This window comes from Amia ocellicauda, chromosome 13, assembly GCF_036373705.1.
Source record: "Amia ocellicauda isolate fAmiCal2 chromosome 13, fAmiCal2.hap1, whole genome shotgun sequence".
Lineage (NCBI taxonomy): Eukaryota > Metazoa > Chordata > Actinopteri > Amiiformes > Amiidae > Amia > Amia ocellicauda.
The window spans coordinates 6,121,219-6,140,136 of record NC_089862.1 but is presented as its reverse complement, the minus strand read 5'-3'; the positions used below and the strand labels follow the sequence as shown (position 1 = coordinate 6,140,136).

Genomic DNA, 18,918 nt, shown 5'->3' with positions numbered 1-18,918 from the left:
AGCTTGTCAGGACTCTTTCAGGTGGATGTCATCTAGAAAACTATCTAATGCAGCCCTGCTCTCAGATCATTCTCTCTCACCTTGTCAGCTTCAGTTAGGGTTTCCTGTGTCTGTCCAAGGAATGATACATCGTTGCTTCAGTCAGTGAGCATCTTCTGTCCCTGATTGACTCCCTGTGGATATTTAGACTGCTTTGAGATCAAATTCAGTTTTGCAAATTAAGCAACAATAAATAAATAAACCCCATACAGTAACTATGACTTAATCCACCTCTTTGTGTCAACTGACAAAGTATTTATATAGGAGTAAAAGAGGCATTGATGTAGAAATGATCTATAATAGTAAAACACAATGTGATGTTAACACAGTATTGCATACGATTATGATGTACGATTACCTTGAACAACGCACCTTTCTGACAATTGGGTTGCAACCAAAACAACCACCAACATTTTTTTCCCCCACCTTTTTGAGATGCTACATCAATATAAGAAAGGAAACGTAGATTCCCGTGGAGAGATTAACAGATTACCCATTTTGTTTTTGGCTGAAATGGGCCTGAATTTCAGCCAAGGAATTGGGACAAAATGTGAGGGGTTTTAGAAATGCATAAAAGCCATGAACACTGCCAAGGTTTATGACAAGACAAAGACGGCCGATTGAGGAAAACTGACCCACCCCTCAACAAATTCCCATCTTTATTCAGAAAGCGGCCGTTCCCATGACCTACATGCTCCTATGCTGTACTATAGGATGTCAGCCATAACTAACACTCCATTGAAATAACTATCCTATGTACAGCTGTTTAAATGTATACATTTGCCACTTCTTCCTGTGTATTCACATAGTGAAAATCAAGGTTCTACCATGTCTGTATCATTCAGAAAATAACCATTACATATTTTCAGTACCACATTACATCTTGTTCACTCTCAGTTAAAAACAAAGGTATACAAGTAAAGGTATTGTCTATAATTTAGGCCTATATTATATATCTTACCTGTAAAGAGAATATAGAATACACACGCAGTGGTCATCAAAGGAGGGAGAAGAAATCAACATAAACTTAATTAGAACACATTTTACTATAATGTTGATATATTTTGTACATGGTTACAAAATGAGGTGTCAGTGCTTAAAATAAAGTTAAATTTTATAGTGATTTGTTTACCCTTGTAATGTTGACATATGTATTAACATGTTTGTGTTATCTTCCCTGGCTTAATTTTAACTGAGTAATGAGAGAAAGGGTTTTGCTTTTCGAAGCTGTTTTGGAAAACCGTTTTGCTTTTTCACCTTGCAGTTGACAGAGCGTATCACCTTTTAACAAGTACTGCTAAATATTAATTGTGAAAACTGCAATATAAGGTCAAAACAGACCTCTGACAAAAACACATACTGGTCCAAACAAGAATGGGTTTTGCAACTTTGACTCAACATCACAAATCACTGTTTTCGCAGATCAATTAAATCCTGCGGCGACAGAAACGCCCTTATATTGTGTCAGATTGATGGGTAAACATAAGGGAGGAAATGTGGCATGATCTCATGGTTGAAGTAAACAATCGGATTCGGCTTTTTAAAAAAGCACACACTGAGAATGACAACATGTAGGGGCTTTGGTGACACATTTGCCATTTCCCCGATGTTCCCAGTGCTGTAAAAGAAGAGGAGATGGTGCATTGCAAAGTGAGAATAGTTGGTATTGAGAAAAGCTATTATTTCTGTATATCAGTATGGAAAATGAATGCTTCAGATAAAGTTATACATGTTTCAAGATTTGTGAATTGGGTTTCAGGGCCCATATGCATAAAACATCTCCTAGGAATCATTAAAAGTTAGTTCAGGAGTAAAATTACTCCTCGCTCAGAGTAGGAGGTAGACATTTGTCATAATGTCTCTTACACCTACATTTACCTGGGAGTAGTTTTCAATCCTAGGAATAACTTTTAGCATATTTTCACAACAGTTTAGGTTAGAATATGGCTCACTGTAACTTATTTTCATTTTGGAGAAAAAAAACGCCAACGAAATCACATGTAGACAAGCAGAAGCGAAAATACAACTATACGATTATGCTAACATTTATTTGTTTATAATTTGACTCAAAATACGTATTTCCCCTTCATTCCTTCATTACTAGGACATTAAGGTGCTACATGGAATTAAAATGCTAGATTAATTTCACATCCATAATCACAATCATAAAATATACATTAAACATCTTAGGATGTTAGGAGTACTTTTGATTCTAAAGAATCTTTATGAATAGATTTCACTCCTAAGAGTAAAAGTAGGAGCAAATTGACATCAATCTCAGATATTTCAGAAACTTAGGACCGATGTATCACTCTCAGATGCTTTATGAATACGGGTATACAGGTGTATAAATATAGTAAAGACTAATAAAACCTGAAACACCCACACACTCAGAGGTGCTTTCACTGACAATCGAAATGAAAAATAATAAACGATCTCCAAAACTTTATATTTTTTATTATTTACAATTCAAGTCAAATCACATGCAACACTTTTTCATTTAAATGAATAAAACATGAAATTAGCAACAAAAAAAAGAAAAAATGCATCTCAGTTTCAAAATAGCAATTAAATATACAAAAATAGAGCTTACAAATACAGCAAATGTCTCCAAAAATATTCTGCTGCAGAATTCTTAGTTTATAAACATGTCTATGAAACTGAGTTACTATGCTCCATAAACATTATCAGTGTTAACAAAGTGTCTAAAGAAAATGTCCAGAGACTCAGTCATTGGGTCATTTGAAGACAGTCTTTTAGTTACATTTTGATTGGTGAAACCATCCAGTTATAAAAGACGTTTTCAAGTCTCAAATGGGGGGGCTGACACTGAGAAATGTTTGTACAGCATAATACTGAATAAGAAGTTCCTTGTGCCTCTAATCAGTCAAACACTGTCTATTGCTGATGGTGACAGGGTGTGGGGGAGGGGAAGCTCAAAATATACATGAGCAGCAGTCAGTGGAGCAGCAACTCAAACATATTAAATTCTTTATTATTAAAAGTTATTAAAAACAACTTCAATGATCTGTGCGTTTCTTTTAATGACTTGAAGGAACTTGGCAACTTCCAATGCACCTATAGAAATGGTTTAAACCAATTTAAATTAAATATTACAAATGAGCTCTTCACATTTGAAAGGGAACCAAATAAGTTTCCTCCTACAATTTGAACTGCAACAACCACAAAAAAGTGCTGTGAATCCTTCAAAAGACAGTTGAGAGTTTCTATCCAGCTGGTAAATGCTTTGTTCACTGTCAGGACTAAAAAACTAAATGTCAGCCATACATGTTCATGAAGCCCATGTCCCAGCTTCATTAAAAGAGATCATTACACCCACTCCCCTTCCAAACACTGAGTTTTAAGACATATTTCAAATTAATATCTAAAAATGGTACCCACATACATTTTATATACCAGTTCAGTTATTGCCACTCTCCGAGGAACCGCTTTTCCTGAAGACAAAATTTAAACTAAAATCTTTGTTCTTAAAAGGGCTGATTCAGCCTTCTCAAATAGCAATGGTTAACTTTAGTTGTCCATAGTAGAAATAACCACAGAAGCACAAGGAAAATCTGTATTATATCATTCTAGATTAAAATGGCTGGTTTGAACATTGATCCTCATGGAAGAGGATCTAACACTGAATACGGAATTGATGGTAAAGGGTAAAAGTGTCGCATTATCCCAGGTAATATAATGTAAAAATGTATATTTACATGAAGAATTCTTAAGCAAGCCAATAACCCAACCCCATACTCCACCACTTTATATTTAGACCCCTGGACAGGAAAATCGAGAGTTAACACCTTGAAGAAAACACTGAAAAGTTGGAAGGGAATCTCTTTTGTAGTATTTTATCTGCAAACTTATATTACACAGTTTTATTCAATGCTGGACTCTAGTGTTCAAATATTCTGAGCATATTAACAGCATCTTTCTTCATCCTGGCGCTGAGTCTATGCTGTAATCCCCTTGAGAGCTGAAATATGTATGTAACCCTTATTAAAGTGGTCATAAGGGCAGTAGGGACCTACATCTCGTATACAGGTTTAGCAGACGAAGTCTTGGAGGGATAAAAATCAAATAAAGTATATTATAAGGCATTTGGGAGGTGCCCCATCTTGAAATAAAGAGAGGAACCCCAGTCTTTTAACAGTGCCTGCCTTGTGATAGCACATTTAAACTGCACAGAGGAATTCAATAGATCAATACATTTAAATCAAAGGGGATATTGTAGCTACATATCACTAAAGTGCTACTGACTCGTCACTTGTCATTTTAAGTGCTATGCAACGAGTTGTTTGCTTATTGTCCATTAGACGCATTCCCATTTAAGTAATGTCTGAAATTGTAAGTCCACCTCTCATTTTAAAAAGAAATGGCATTTTACAATTATATCAGATATGATACAAGCTAGTGATTGCCCAGTAAGTGTGTTCACATTATCCAATACTCCCGTACCCCCCGCCAACCAAAATCATTATTTAGTAACCAGTGGCTCTTAAAGCAACCTGTCCACAGATATCATTTAAAACCCAGTCTCATTCAGGCCCTCTACACAAATACACATTACAAACAAATAAAAAACAAAAACAATAGCATAATATTATATATACACTATTGTTTTCTTTTCAAACAAGACTCACAATTCACAATCTTGACCGTAACTCACTCTATTCAAGTGGACAGTGACTATCTTTCATTAATATGATGCTTTGTTAACTGCTCCATGTGTATTTTTAGTGAGAGCAAGTCGGGAGACTGCCGTTAACAATGCAGTGATATTAAAGATGTCTGACAGACTGACAGTCAGGAGAGGATGGATAAACCGAGCCAAAAAGTATTAATACTAACAGAGAACCCACAGGGATAAATAAAAAATTATCCATGAACACTGTACTAAGCAAATGCTATTGCCGAGTAAAACATTTTTGGAAACCAACTGCGGAAACATCAGTCAATCTTCCAAAATGCACTTATATATTCAGTAATGAAAGGACTTTGCCACAAAAAGGCACATACCTCTGATTCCCATGTTAAGGGATTAACAACATAGTAAAAGGTACCAAACTGCATTCATAGACCAGGCTTTTAAATTTCTCAAAGGGAGAACTCTTACATGATTTGAATTCCATATAGCAGGGACTATTAGAAAACCTCTAGCTGGGTCCTGAATGAATTTTAAACTTCTAAAATGCATTATGCTTTGAATTGCACTGTATTATGCAAATTGGAATACGTAATATGTTTTATGCCTTGAACTGCACTGTATTTGTGTACTTTGTATTGCGATTATATTCTGGATAAGGGAATCTGCTAAGACATATAATAATAATAATAATAATAATAATAATAATAATAATAATAATAATAATAATAATAATAATATGTGGGAACTTTTAGAAACAAAATAAAACAAAATGGGGCATCTGTAAAAGATGACAAATCATGAGTTTGTTAAATTACTGGTTCATTACTGTCTGACAGCAAATCATGTTACCTTCCTGGATCAAGGTGCTTGTGTTCTTTAACTGAGGCCTGATTAATTGGAGTTACTATTAATCTGCCACACACCCTGTGCATTTTATTTACACACAGCCTGTGTTGCACCAAAAAGAACACATAGCATTTCCCCATGAGTGAGCATGCTATGTGTAGTGCAATTACAAAAGGAAATGCACAAAAAAAACAGAAACAAAAGAAAAGGGAAAACGCCAGAGTAATTGGTAAAAGCCCCTATTCTCTGTGAAACAGCCGCTTCAGCCCAACTTGCTGACTGCTGCAAAATGTAACACTTACAAAGCTATACATTAGCTGGCTAACAACTTTAACTCTGGTTCAAACTGTCATATGGATCTATGGGGTGGATGGAAAACAGACACCAGGAGTCAGTATGACATAAATTGAATGACGGGTAATGTCTCTCAATGCACTTGCAGCTGAATGAAGGAGGAATTGATTTGCTGAGCAGCAATTGATGATGGTGAATGTTATATCAGAATATGGAACGGCCTTATTAGTGTTTTGGATGCACAATATCAGGAGCAATAAATCCTGAAGGATAATCTTGCCTATGCAAATTCAAGCCTGGATCATGTTCCTCCCCAGCTTGCTTTCTGTACCCCTGCTGACTGGTTCTTTACACTGGTTCAGCAATTCTTTGTTGGGTGTTCCTAAAGGTGAATCCATTACCATCTGATGTACAGAAATCGTACCCTTTCTGGTGAATGGAAAACTTAAAAGCAATGGTCTTCTAAAGCAGCATGGCCTTTTGTAGATCGCCACAGTGATGAAAACAAAAAAGAAGCCAGTCTCGGGCAGGAAATGTGATACTACTACTACTACTACTACTACAAAAAAAATTAAAAAAGACAAATAAATACATCTCTTTGCATAGTGTCACAAGTTGAGAACAGTGGGAAACACCCTGTCTTGAAGCTCCATATCATATATTTGAGATTTGATTTCTCCAAATTGTGTTCAGTTTAGAATTCAGTGATGTGTTTAGTCTACAAATCAGCAGGTTATTCTCATTATTTATCTAGGCTTAAAAAAAAATCTGTGATTGTTGCAATCTGGGCATTTCTTTTTTTTAACATTTCAGAAAGGGAGGGTTTTAGTGGCTTAAATCTCCAGGGCCATACAAGTCTTTTTAGAAACCAATTTCACAGACTTTGACTTATCTGGAGTATTTCAAATGTGCCCTTAGGGAAAGTCATCTGATATGTGGTAGTTGAGGTTAGCACAACCTACTTCCCCTTAATACTTCACAACAAGAAACGGACGTCTGGTAATTTTTTGGGGGATTATAGAAAAATGACTGAAAATTCCCCCCAATAAATGTGGCTAAGAATTAAAGATCCCTAAAACAACATCAAAAGTCTTAGCTAAACGTGTCATACTGCCTTCCTCCAATAATGAAACTAATATAAATTGATCTCCTTAAAAGTCACATGATACTGAGGCAATTTCTTATCTAAAGGTATTAAATACAATAAAAACACTCTTCCGCTCAGGTTTTCATGTTAGTTTGTGCTGCAAAACGCTAACTAATTTCCTTTTAAATCCCTGGGGTGTTCTTTGCGAACAACATAAATCATGTAACCCTTCTGATTGGCTGATTGTTATACAATCCTGTCATATCTCCTTCTTCCCGGGGTATAGGGTTTCCATGCTCCTTAAAGAAAATCTTAATCTGAAGAAATGTAAATAATTGGCTGTGGTCTAAATAAGAATCCTGTGACAAAACAGAACGTTCTGAACTTATTCAGACAGCATCTTGTTGTATTTGTTTTCCATATTTAAACCAATGTATTTCTCCAACCAATGAGGTTTAGGATGCTGGGTAAAGTTTAATTACGGAAAAAACACTTTATTCTTCTGTTTGTTCTCGATTTAAAAGCCAAAGAGAAAAAATACCTGAAATGGAACTTTAAGTTTTCACAGGGTTTGGAAGAAACCACAAATGTTTGTACAGCTTTTTGAGGAATGAAAAAGACTTACATGCTATGTCTTACAGATAGCTGACTGAGGAGTGCACACCCTACATGTGCACACTCTTTTTTATCTGGAGAGTAAAGGCAAAAATTCAGAATGTAATGAAATTGAAATCTGCAAATTCCTCTATTCAAAGAAAAACTCACAAATCTTTGTGGTTTCTTTGTCAATAGTGTGGTATCAGTTTCCCAGTTCATGTCTATATTTCAGCCAGCAAAATAATTTGTCCCTTTTTTTGTAATCCCTTCTATTTAAAATGAAACCAATGTGGCTCTGTACACTTTCAAATTAATAAAATAAAAAAGTAATAATAATAATAATAATAATAATAATAATAATAATAATAATAATACAAAAAGTTTGACCTTGCTACTAGCTTCACAAGTAATTAGGGTTGAGTTCTTATAAAGTGCTTGTTAAAAAAAAAAAAAAAAAAAGTTTGTTTCTTAAAAAATAAAATGCAACTGTTCTTTTCTTTTCCTTTTTTTGCGCTGGTGTCCCAAGAAAAGTGCTTTGGTTGTGAAACAGTCAGAATGACCATGACCTGCCCAGTGAGAAACAGGATTATTCTTCATTGTCCTCAAAAAACAAAAATGGTCAAATAAGATTAATACAAAAAAAAAAAATCCTTTGTGAATCCACCAAGGCAGGAAAAAAAGCAGCAGATTCACATGTTGTGGGTCTCTGCATAGTATAACCAGGTCTTTCAGTCTCATATATATGTGTGTGTGTATTTATTTTCTTGCTAGGTAAGGCAGTGTCTGCAAAAGCTGCTACACCAGGTTCTCCACCCCAGGCAAGGGCTGCTGGGAAGGTCCCTGGGTCTCTGTGTTGCTCTGCTGCTGTGCCAGCTGCAGGACGGGCATGTTGCAAAGTGGGCACACCTTCCGCACCTCCAGCCACTTAATGAGGCACCTGAGAGGAGGGAGACAACATTAGGGCATCTGATAATGCAAATTCACATTATCACTTGATGTGCACACAACCAAACATCTGTCATTCACATCAATCAGTACAAATTATACTACGAATGCTAGTTAAAATTTGGATTTCCCATAGGGGAGATGTGGAATTCCTTTATAAATGTCAATATATACACATACATGTAAACTGAAAACTCAAACCTCAAACCAAAAGAAATACAGAGAAAGGTGGTAATACTCCTACATCCGATAACTTCATACACACAGATCTGTGGTGGAGCACCCGGGTTATAAACCGATCTTGAAAACACTGGGTTTAGGCCAAGGGGATTCAGCTGGACTGTTGCCACTTGAGACACTCATTTTATCAAGGGCTTCACTGTTTCAAGAGTTAGAGCAGCGCATGACGTGGGAGCAGAGCCACAGATCCAATTTATATGTAAATGTGGGAATGATTACTTCGTTTTTTTACTAATACAGCCCATGCTAGAGCTGGACTGGAAGGACAGCAAGGGGCAGGGAGAGGGTAATCCACGTCAGGACAGCGTTAACCCTTCAGACACCTCGTCAGCCTACAGCATATGGGTTGTCTCTTTTTTTTCTCCTATGGGGTGGGGGGGCAGACTGCTACTTAATTCAAACTGATGCTGCAAATGGGGATACTGAAAAAAAAAGAGGACAACTAGCACAAAAAAAACCTGAAAAGTAACAACAAATAAGTGTTTAATATATTATTTTACAGAACTACAGAGATGTAGAGCAAGAAAGTAAAGTGTTAGGAAATATTCTCCTTTTTAGGGGATCTGCATAATTTCTTGTCACTCTTTCCAATACAGGGCTTATTCTCCAGTAGAACATTTAAACAAAACATGTATTCCTTTTTACTGGTACAAATAATTTTAACTTATTTTTCATTAAATAACAATCCCAAAAACATAACTAAACAAAGAGCACATAACACTGCAGACGGACTACATCATTCTGGAAGGCAGAGTGGAAACAACAGGTAGTCTATAATTTACTGCTCATTAATATAAGCCTACACCTGGAGCTAATTACAGATTATGCCGTTCTAGTCCTTACAGGAGGCTTCTACAAATGCTTCGTTACTTTTTTCCTTGTTCATACTTACTTTCTGTGAAAGGCATGTTTGCATGGACATATCCCCAGCTCATCCTTCTGCTTGAACTCCTCCAAGCAAACTGCACAAATCTGGGGAAGAGAATTGCAGAAGTTGAATTGATTCTTTAGCTTTCTGTATTGTAATAATCTAATAATATAAAATACAACAAAAACACTTTCCGTGAAAATATACTGAGGGGCAAAGTGTAGATTGTGTGGTATACTGATGAGAGAGCGTGTGAGAACATAAATCAAAAGTCAGTAGGTGAAACAAAGACAGGAAACTGTAAGTGATGCTGATTGTTTTTTTTTTTTTTTTTTTTTTTATAGTAAATGGTTTTACATGATGGAAAAACAAGAAACAAACCCAGCATCTCAAACACGGTAAATGTTTTTAAGTCAAACATAAAACAAGATACAAAACGCAATGCCATCCATGAATCCAATGTGAATCAGTGTATTCTCCACTGATAGAGTATCACTAATTTAAAGGAAGCTCAGCAAACTATCATATAAAATGATTAGTTAATTAAAATGAATACAATTTAAATGATGTTACTTGAAAATGTTAATTGCATTTACTTATTTTTTGTGTCTAAAAGTCTGCTACACTCAAACCTCAAAAAGTATAGGTGAAAAAAATTAATAATAAAATAATAAAAAAAAATCACACACTCCAGGGCCTATACTAAATCTAAATGTGAAAAATTCAGATTCACAAGTATGATTGGGATTCAACATTTAACAACTGGAACCGAACCATTGATTCTCCCAAATGTGAAACTAGACCTTAAAATTCTTGCCAGTGTGTAAGGCTTTTGATTAATCTGCTCAGTACCTGTAAAACAAACTTCACTACTTTAATCACTGAAGACTATTTGGCCAGAGCAGTTTCTAAGCCTCCACAGAGCAGCAGATATTGCTTTAAATTACATTTTGACGTGTAATAAACTGGGTCTGCTGCTGCAGCAGACGCAAAAGTAAATTCCAATGTCTCTAGGCTGTCTGACAGCAAACTCCCTGTTAACGCTGAAACATCTGGCTTCTTAAATGGAAATAAAATCACAATGCCTGGCATCCTCGCTCTGTCACGGGTGTGTGCAATGAGAATTTTGCGTGTTGGCTTAATTTATTTTGTAAAACCAGTCCAGATCAACTGGCAACATTCAGTTCTAGATGGACCAGTCATAGTCCCAAAGTATTGCTCTAGGAAATAAAATACAAAATAAACTGAACAAAGGCCAACCAAGCAGTTAAACTAATTTGTGCATATGACATTTAGTTTAGATTGAATATTTTGTATATAGTTGCTGGACATATATAATAAAAAAACAAACAGGTGTACACAGAGTCATGTAGTTGCATGAACACCTTTATTAGTGAAAAACTTTATTAGTTAATTCCAAATGCATGGTAGCATATGGAAAACCGATTTGCAATGGCAAAATACATGAGAGAGTCCGATTGCAGATTTTTTCATAGGGATCTGTGTTTGCAGAAAAATTCCAAATGAGAATTAACTTATGATGCCATGTCTGACTCCAACTGGACAAAAACAATATTTAATATAAAAATGAATTATTATGCACCATCAGTCAAAGTTTTCAGTCCTTGAAATTTTGACCATGGTGTTAGATGTAGAGAATAACCGAGCCTGTAGCAGGGATGTTGGTTCAGTATTTACTTAAACGAGGTAAGCTACAATGCTTATATGTCGGTTTGTTTTCCTTGGGGAAGTTGGCGGTTGCCAGACAGCGGAGGTGTTGGTATAATGGGTGACAAAAACAGTTTTCATTTTGAGAGATTTGCCCACCTTCTTTAAAAACAGTTGCATCTAAATGTGCAGCACTGCTGGATTAAAAAGTAAATATTTTAAATTCCATGCTAAGGAATTTCAAATGCTGAAGCATTACTGAAAACGGTCACTCATTCCTCCCCCTGCCCAATCGAAATAACATTTTGTAAATAATTTGGAGTGGACAGGTTTTTATTTTGGTTTTGTTAGGGTTAAACAAAGACCTCACTTCAGAAGCTTTTGTTTTTGTTTCGTGCTTTTGCTTTTCTTTGTGCAAGTGCACACTCCGCCCCGTGTAGGAATCCATGCATCTTTCTCTTTTGCTTGCGGTTGCTCTAGTGGTATTTTTATTGCTGTGCGATTCTGAAAAAGTTTATTCTATCAATCTATCTTTCTAATTGAATTGTAATCAATGTTTATTTTTTTCTGTATCTTGTTTACAGCAATCATTCAAATACACATGAGCACAGTTATTATCATAAGCACTTGTTCCGTGGGTGTGTTTATTGCTTTGATGTTCTGGGGAAAAAGCTTTCTATAGATCTATCTAGTAAATGTTACCATCAACAATAAATGTTTTTGTCAAAAAGCACAGTTATTATTATAGTCTATACTTAAATGCTTGTAGAAATGCTATACACTAAATGTCTACAATATTAATACTATACATAGAGAAAATTAAGTGCCTGGAAAAAAAAGTACTAAACTGACTTGATTCCCTCACTCATGACAACGTGAGACATTTGACAGAAGTAGCGAACGTAACAAAAAATCTAGTATTGAACAGTTTTTGTTTTCAGTATAGAAAAAGTATAAAATGTTTCGGTATACCGTATGACTTGGCAACTGAAAGCATAGGCGCTAAATTGCTCTTATTTTGTAAGTCTCCCTGGACAAGGGCATCAGCTAAGACATAAATAAATACAAATAATAAATGGCAGTGGTACGCTAAACACAAAGTATGTCAATATTAACAAGTACAAGCTTAAGTACAAAATCCTCCCCCTGCCTACCTCCATTCCATTACAGTACTGTTCCCAGAAGCAAAGCATTTATGGTAAATGGGGCAGGTTTGAGTAAATGCAATTGGAACACAAATTTAAATAGGATGCATCATTGAACTTGATGTACATGTAGAAATGTTTCAATTAAATAAAGAAAAAATGCATTCAAAATCAATACGTATTTCATAATCCCACAAGGGATTAAGGCATTAAAGCACCTAAAAGCAAAGGGCAATGAGATCAAAATTAGTAGAGATAGGTGCAAATACACAACTTCACTAACCCTCTACTAATGTCTGTGTGTGTTTCATGAGGGGCAAATGGACATCTAATGCAGGCAGACGTTTGATTATATTAATGTGATCCACAGAATTTTGGAGAGCTATGTTAATGTCAAATGTCTACAACACATGTTAGGAGCTCTTGGGAAGCCTCTTTTGCAGACACTTTTAGCTACATTACATAATCACCAAATTAGTAGGATGTCAGTGAGAGGAGCATGACCCATTTAACCCATTTGTATATAAACCATATTCACAAGATTTGAATATTCTGTAGTATTGGTCAGTCATGCTTGCTTTAATATATATATATTTATAAATCACTGGTTTAAAATGCCATACAAGACAGAAGGCCTATTTTGCATCATAAATGCAAGTAAAAAAAAAAGAAAATATTAATAACCACAATAAATAATTCACTACACTAAACTGTTATTGTGCTTGAATTTGACTACCCGGTAGGAGGCAACTGGGAGGCAGTTATTCAAAGCCAGACACAAAGAGATGCATGAGGGACAAAAGGAGAAAGTGCTGACCTTGAAATGTTGGCTGGATGTGAGGTGGCTAGGCTGCTGTCAGATATGAATGTGAGGCCCATTGTTGACTACTGTATTGTCTGCTGTAAGGTTTAGAGTGTAATGCAGACAGCCATTGAATTAAACATACAGTGGCTATTGGAAGTATTCACTCCCCTTGGACTTAACATTGTGTTACAACCTGACATTTTTGATGGATTTCAATAGATTTGTTTTGCCTTTGATTTACATAACCTACTCAACCCTCTGAAGAGTCAAGATAATTTTGTTACTGTGAAACAACAGTTAATAGGGGGGAAAAGATTGATTACAGAAGTATTGATTCCCCCCTGAGTCAATACAAGGTATAATCACCTTTGGCAGAAATTACAGCTGTAAGTCTTTTGGTGCAACTCTACCAGGTTCTGGATTGCGCAATATTCACCGATTTGTCTTGGCAAAATTGTTCAAGCTCTCAAGTTGGATGGGGATCGTTGGTGGACAGCAATCTTCAAGTCTTGAGACAGATTCTCAATCGGATTCAAGTCCAGGCTTTGACTGGGCCACTCTAGAACATTTGCTTTTTCATATTCTAGCCACTCCAGTGTCGCTTTGGCTGTGTGCTTGGGGTCATTGTCCTGGTAAAAGGAAAATCTCCATCCAAGTCTTAAGCTAGGCTCACACTACACACATTTGTGCCTGATTTTAGCCCAATTTATCCATGCGACAAATCTGCACTTATCTTGATGACAAGCATTGTGCACGTTACTGATGAATATTTAGTGTGAAAGGGACCGCGATGCTGCTACGATAATATTAAACAGGTTTAATATTTACAACTAGAATTGGCACGGGTCATGTAGGGTGAGATCATCAGCGACACATTCTGAAACCAATGGGAGTTGAGTTGACTGAAAAAAAAACAAAAAAAAAAACAGGAAGAATAAACATAACAGGAGTATTAGATTTTTTTGAGAATTTGAAGTATTTATTCAAATACTTAAAATAACAAAGGTTGTTTTGGGGCAGGTTATTAAAAAATTCTCTAAAACAGGGAAAATAATATTTTCAAACACAAATACCAATTAGTATTTGTAATTGACCCAGGTCTGCACAAAATATCAATACCTACAATGCGATGATCATACTCTGGGATGGATATAGCCTGACACTGTTGTTCCTCTCTAGCACTTGAAGCAGAAGGTATAGGCTACAATCCAGTTTGCCCTCACCTCCCCAGCCATGACTTCACCCACATCCTCTTTTCGCTTTGCTTTTGTTTGTCCACACAGACAAACGCACAAACAAGGGCGGCAAGGTTGTGAGTGTCCAGGTCCATGTTTATTTACTTTTTCTCTGGATGGATCACGCGTGTTTCTGTGAGTTTTAGGGATTTTTTCAGAGATCCCCACGATAAAGGATTTCAGATCAGTCATTAAGTGTTTGCCCCGTCCTTAAACTATCAAGTAGTGTGCATTCTTTTACAACGCAAAAGACAAATTTGGTGAAAGCCGGTCGTTAAGTGTGTTTGGATTGAAAGAGTTGTGTAGTGTGAGCCTAGCATTAGGGCTTTTGGAAACTGAACACAACACAATATGAAAAAGTCGAAAGGAGGGTAAATACTTCTTATTGCCACTGTATACATTTTATGTATTGCAGATGTTAGTCAATTTTTACCATTTAATTAAATTAATTGAATTGAATTTACTTATGTAAATATTCTTGTGTTACCATACAAGTGTCCCTTTAAGCATTTAATATTTTAAACTTCTAGTACTTTAGGTTTTAACTGGTTTAAGATGGGGACAGTTTTTCTAGTTTATGTGCAAATATCTCAAGTTATGTTCAGATGTCAGAAGCTTTTACTCCTATACACAAGTTTGAATTGACCATTGTCCATATTTATGAGTATCTCTAGTCATTTGCAACTAATCACACCCAAAATATCATACTGAAATATAAATATAATTGTGCCTAACCATACCTAAACAACAATAAATAACAGGATTTCCCCCCATAAAGTTGAACTGAGGTACTGTAGATATAAAAAAAACAACAGGACACATGACACTTCAAATCCTAGCATTTGGGAGGATAATGTTGTAGTCTGTACTTGCAGTAGACAAAACATGCAATGTTGCCTCTTTTCCAACTGTCAAAAACAGAAGTTCAAAGTACATCAAGAACTAAATTCAAAAGCATAATTGACAATTGGTGTATTATAAAAGTGAATACTATATGCCATTCTGATGGTCCTAAAATTCCAACAAGTACGTTCCTTATCATTCATATTTTACCCACCATATAAACATGACATGCAGTTACTGTACATATTTATATTCATGCTATGGCTAGACTGCAGACAGTCAGAACATAGATAATAATAATAATAATAATAATAATAATAATAATAATAATAATAATAAGTAAGATAAGTAAGTAACAATAATAACAAAAATACATTAAAATACCTGTTGCAAGGTAAATACATTTCCTTAATTTCTTTCCACAGTGTTGTGTCATTTGTGTACCCTTCCCAGCACACAACTTTCAACTAGTCAAAACATTTTGAGCATTAATACATCAACATTATCATCACATTAACCAAGCACACAATTTCAGTCCTAAATATGGGAGTGGGGAGTAAGTCCTGACACACCCATTTCCTTGCACTAGTGCAGAGATATTTATGTCTAGAAAATCATGTGATCTACTGGAAGAGATTTCCACATCTCCAGTAAGAACATTACAGACAGATATCCATATTACAGTCTCGAGTTCATGTAACTGACTGCCACTCAAATCAAGCATTTAGGACAGCAACCAATCCAACAACTCATCATCTGCCTTCCAATGAACCACAGGAAGCGCGGGGGGAAAGAAGTCCAACTGAGCTGTACTGATAAAACAGGGAGCCGCATATGAACATGCCAATTCACACCAGTCCTTGACTCCTATACTGGTCAAAGTGGTAGCCTTTCTGCATGATTGATATCCCTCACACAAAAAAATAACAAATTCTTACTGGAGTGATACAAAACTGCGATGCTGTTTAGATCAATTGATCTGCAATGATTCTCGCATATTGTCACTAACAAGAGAGAAATTGTTGTGGCTGGCTCTGGAGGTTTTTCCTGCCTTCTCAGACAACTTTACTACTCCTACAATTTATTGCTGGGACTCAAATTAACCCAGCTCTCTTACATATTCCATCTAAACATGCACTTTAATTCTGATTGCGTGTTTAGACCCCCCAAAATATAATGTATAACATTACATAACCACTCAGGAAACACTCTGTGGGGTTCATTTGAATCAGGCTCATGTTTCTTCGACTCCTAATGGGATTTCTGATAAGGAACAATGGATGAACATGCAGCCTGTCTTTACAAATAGTGCTGTGGGGTCTATGCTTAAGGAACAGACAGGAAATGTTTGCCTCTTCTACAGTGGGATTTGACTCATAGGATAAAAACAGCCAGTAGAACACAATTACAGTAATATTCACAGTATGCAGGTGCACAAAACACATTTTGTCAACAGAAGGTTAAGGTTTACTGGGGTTTAAAAATACCCCAATATTCCGCATAACATTCCAAGATTGCCGTAAATATATTCAGATATAGGTGTTGGATGGCTTGGCAAACTCCTGCCACCTAGAATATTTCATTAGCATCGATGTGTCAAAAACACCCAGAGTCCAAACATCCAAAGTCCCAGGCAGAAGCTAATAACTGCCAAATAACTGTCTGTCAAATAACTACTCAGGAGAGGAATTGAAGAAACATTTATCCCACCTGTCAAATCATATCAAAATGGGTCAAAGACGACCTCCGGAAATAACAGACTGACTGTGACTTTAGCTCTCTTATATTCTGGAATGACGCAGATGGCAATTGCATTATAATTTTCATTTCACTTTAAAAATATGTGCACTAGACATGACAAACCTGATTTAGATTGTAAATTAACATTTATTTTTCTAGGTGAGTAATAAAATAATTAACAAGGGTGCATATCAATCACCTACCATTAATGCCATATAGAAATGTAATTAGTATGTCAATGAAAGGACTTTGATGTTACACTAATAATTACAGCAGTCATGAAAACACTTTGACCAGTTGTCTTTTCTATTTATTTGTCTGTTGTCCCAATGCTTCTTTTAATGTACATGTTTTCACCTCCCACATCTCCTTTAATCTAAAGCTAAAAGAACCATAGCAACAATCAATAAATCAATTGACTGAAAAAGTAACCCCATTCCCACAAAGCTGCATCATGTAGTTTACACAAAACAGCCTTCATTTAAAAGGAAAGACAAGATTTGTGAAGGATGCTCAGTTTAAAATACTATCATGTGAGTTGACTTCTGGAAATAACCTCAGTTCCCTATCAGGTTCATATGACAGTGATTCAAAAGTCTACTGCTAAAAACAAGTTGCATATAATCATGAGGCACAAGCTTGTTAAACAGCAGTAATATAAAGCCAGATGATACCGCCCTGAAGTACTGTATGAAAAGTCGCTTTGTTCACAATACATTTGTAACAGGTAAGGAATGAATGTACGCAATATTCATTGGCACAATACAGAATAAATAAATAAAGGCTGTTATTCAGGGCAACATTTTGCAGCCAAAATAAATGTTTTATAACTTTCAATATGCAAAATCTCGAGAAATATTTAAGATTTTAATATAAAATTCAGCATAAAATATATCATTATATAAATATAATTTGGCTCTTAAAAATCCTGCAACTGTGGTATGGATTTAGACAAATACTGCATCACACATACCTCATGTAGATTAAGTTCCTTTACTTTTTCCTTCTGAATAACCTAAAAAGGAGAACATAATAAGTCAAACTTCATATTATGGTAGTGACTTGCGACAGCATTTAGATTTTCAGAGTTATGTTTTCCCTGATAGAGCACAGACTATTGTTTTTTTCTACTGGAAGAGGACTAATCTGGACCTGTAATTGAAAATGGAGATATATAACAAGGAATCAGAGATGGTACTGCCAAAATGAGTGTACGTCATTGCCTTTGCAATTAGACCTCTAAGGTTTTTAACAAGTCCATTTCCTTAGGCCATCCTTTAGTTTAACAGAGGCTGTATATTTTAAAACGAATGACTGTGAATGTTTGGCATTATAAAACATAGAACAATACAGCAAAATACATATTGCTGAAGTACTGAAGAAAACCAATTCCTAAAGTATTGAAATACATTTCTTTCTTAGTCAAAATAAGGAGAGAGAATAGCAAATGCATTGTATTTACCTGTTTGTATGCATAGAGCTCCTTGTGTGCCTGATGTCGTAGCCTAAAGAATGCAGAGAAGAATATCTTTCGGTTTAGTAAATGGGAACCATAGACAAACAAACTATTTGTAAGCATATTTTTTTCTTTAAAAAACAAACAAAACAAAACTAGCTTGTTGCAGAGAAAACAATGCTATCCTTCTGGATCAATTCAAAAATTAATGCACCGGAATAAATACAACCTGATAAAAATCAATAGTCTTGCAAATGTAGAGAGGTGCTATAATTTCGAGTTATCATGGAAAACCTGGAAAAATCTAAGGGAGATAATAGAGCATACAAGTCATCCATAAACTTTCAACAAGTACAATACCACCAAGAAAATATCTTATTTTAATATTGATTTGAGTTAGACGTGAATCTAATGTAAACAAATAAATACAAAAATAAGACATTAAAATAGATTCCA

The 18,918-nt window shown here is 35.6% G+C and overlaps 1 protein-coding gene across 2 annotated transcripts in view; it reads right to left on the bottom strand.

The window, feature by feature from the left end:
* Positions 1-2,479: 2,479 nt before the first annotated feature.
* Positions 2,480-18,918, bottom strand: part of rnf24 (ring finger protein 24) — a 44,452-nt gene continuing 28,013 nt past the window's right edge. For both annotated transcript variants that reach the window (XM_066719779.1, XM_066719780.1), the window contains exons 3-6: positions 18,469-18,511; positions 17,980-18,021; positions 9,595-9,674; positions 2,480-8,454 (exon numbers count right to left, since the gene is read on the bottom strand). In XM_066719779.1, coding sequence (XP_066575876.1) covers positions 8,313-8,454; positions 9,595-9,674; positions 17,980-18,021; positions 18,469-18,511 — 307 coding nt within the window. In that variant the 3' untranslated portion in view covers positions 2,480-8,312. The remainder of the gene's footprint in view (positions 8,455-9,594; positions 9,675-17,979; positions 18,022-18,468; positions 18,512-18,918) is intronic.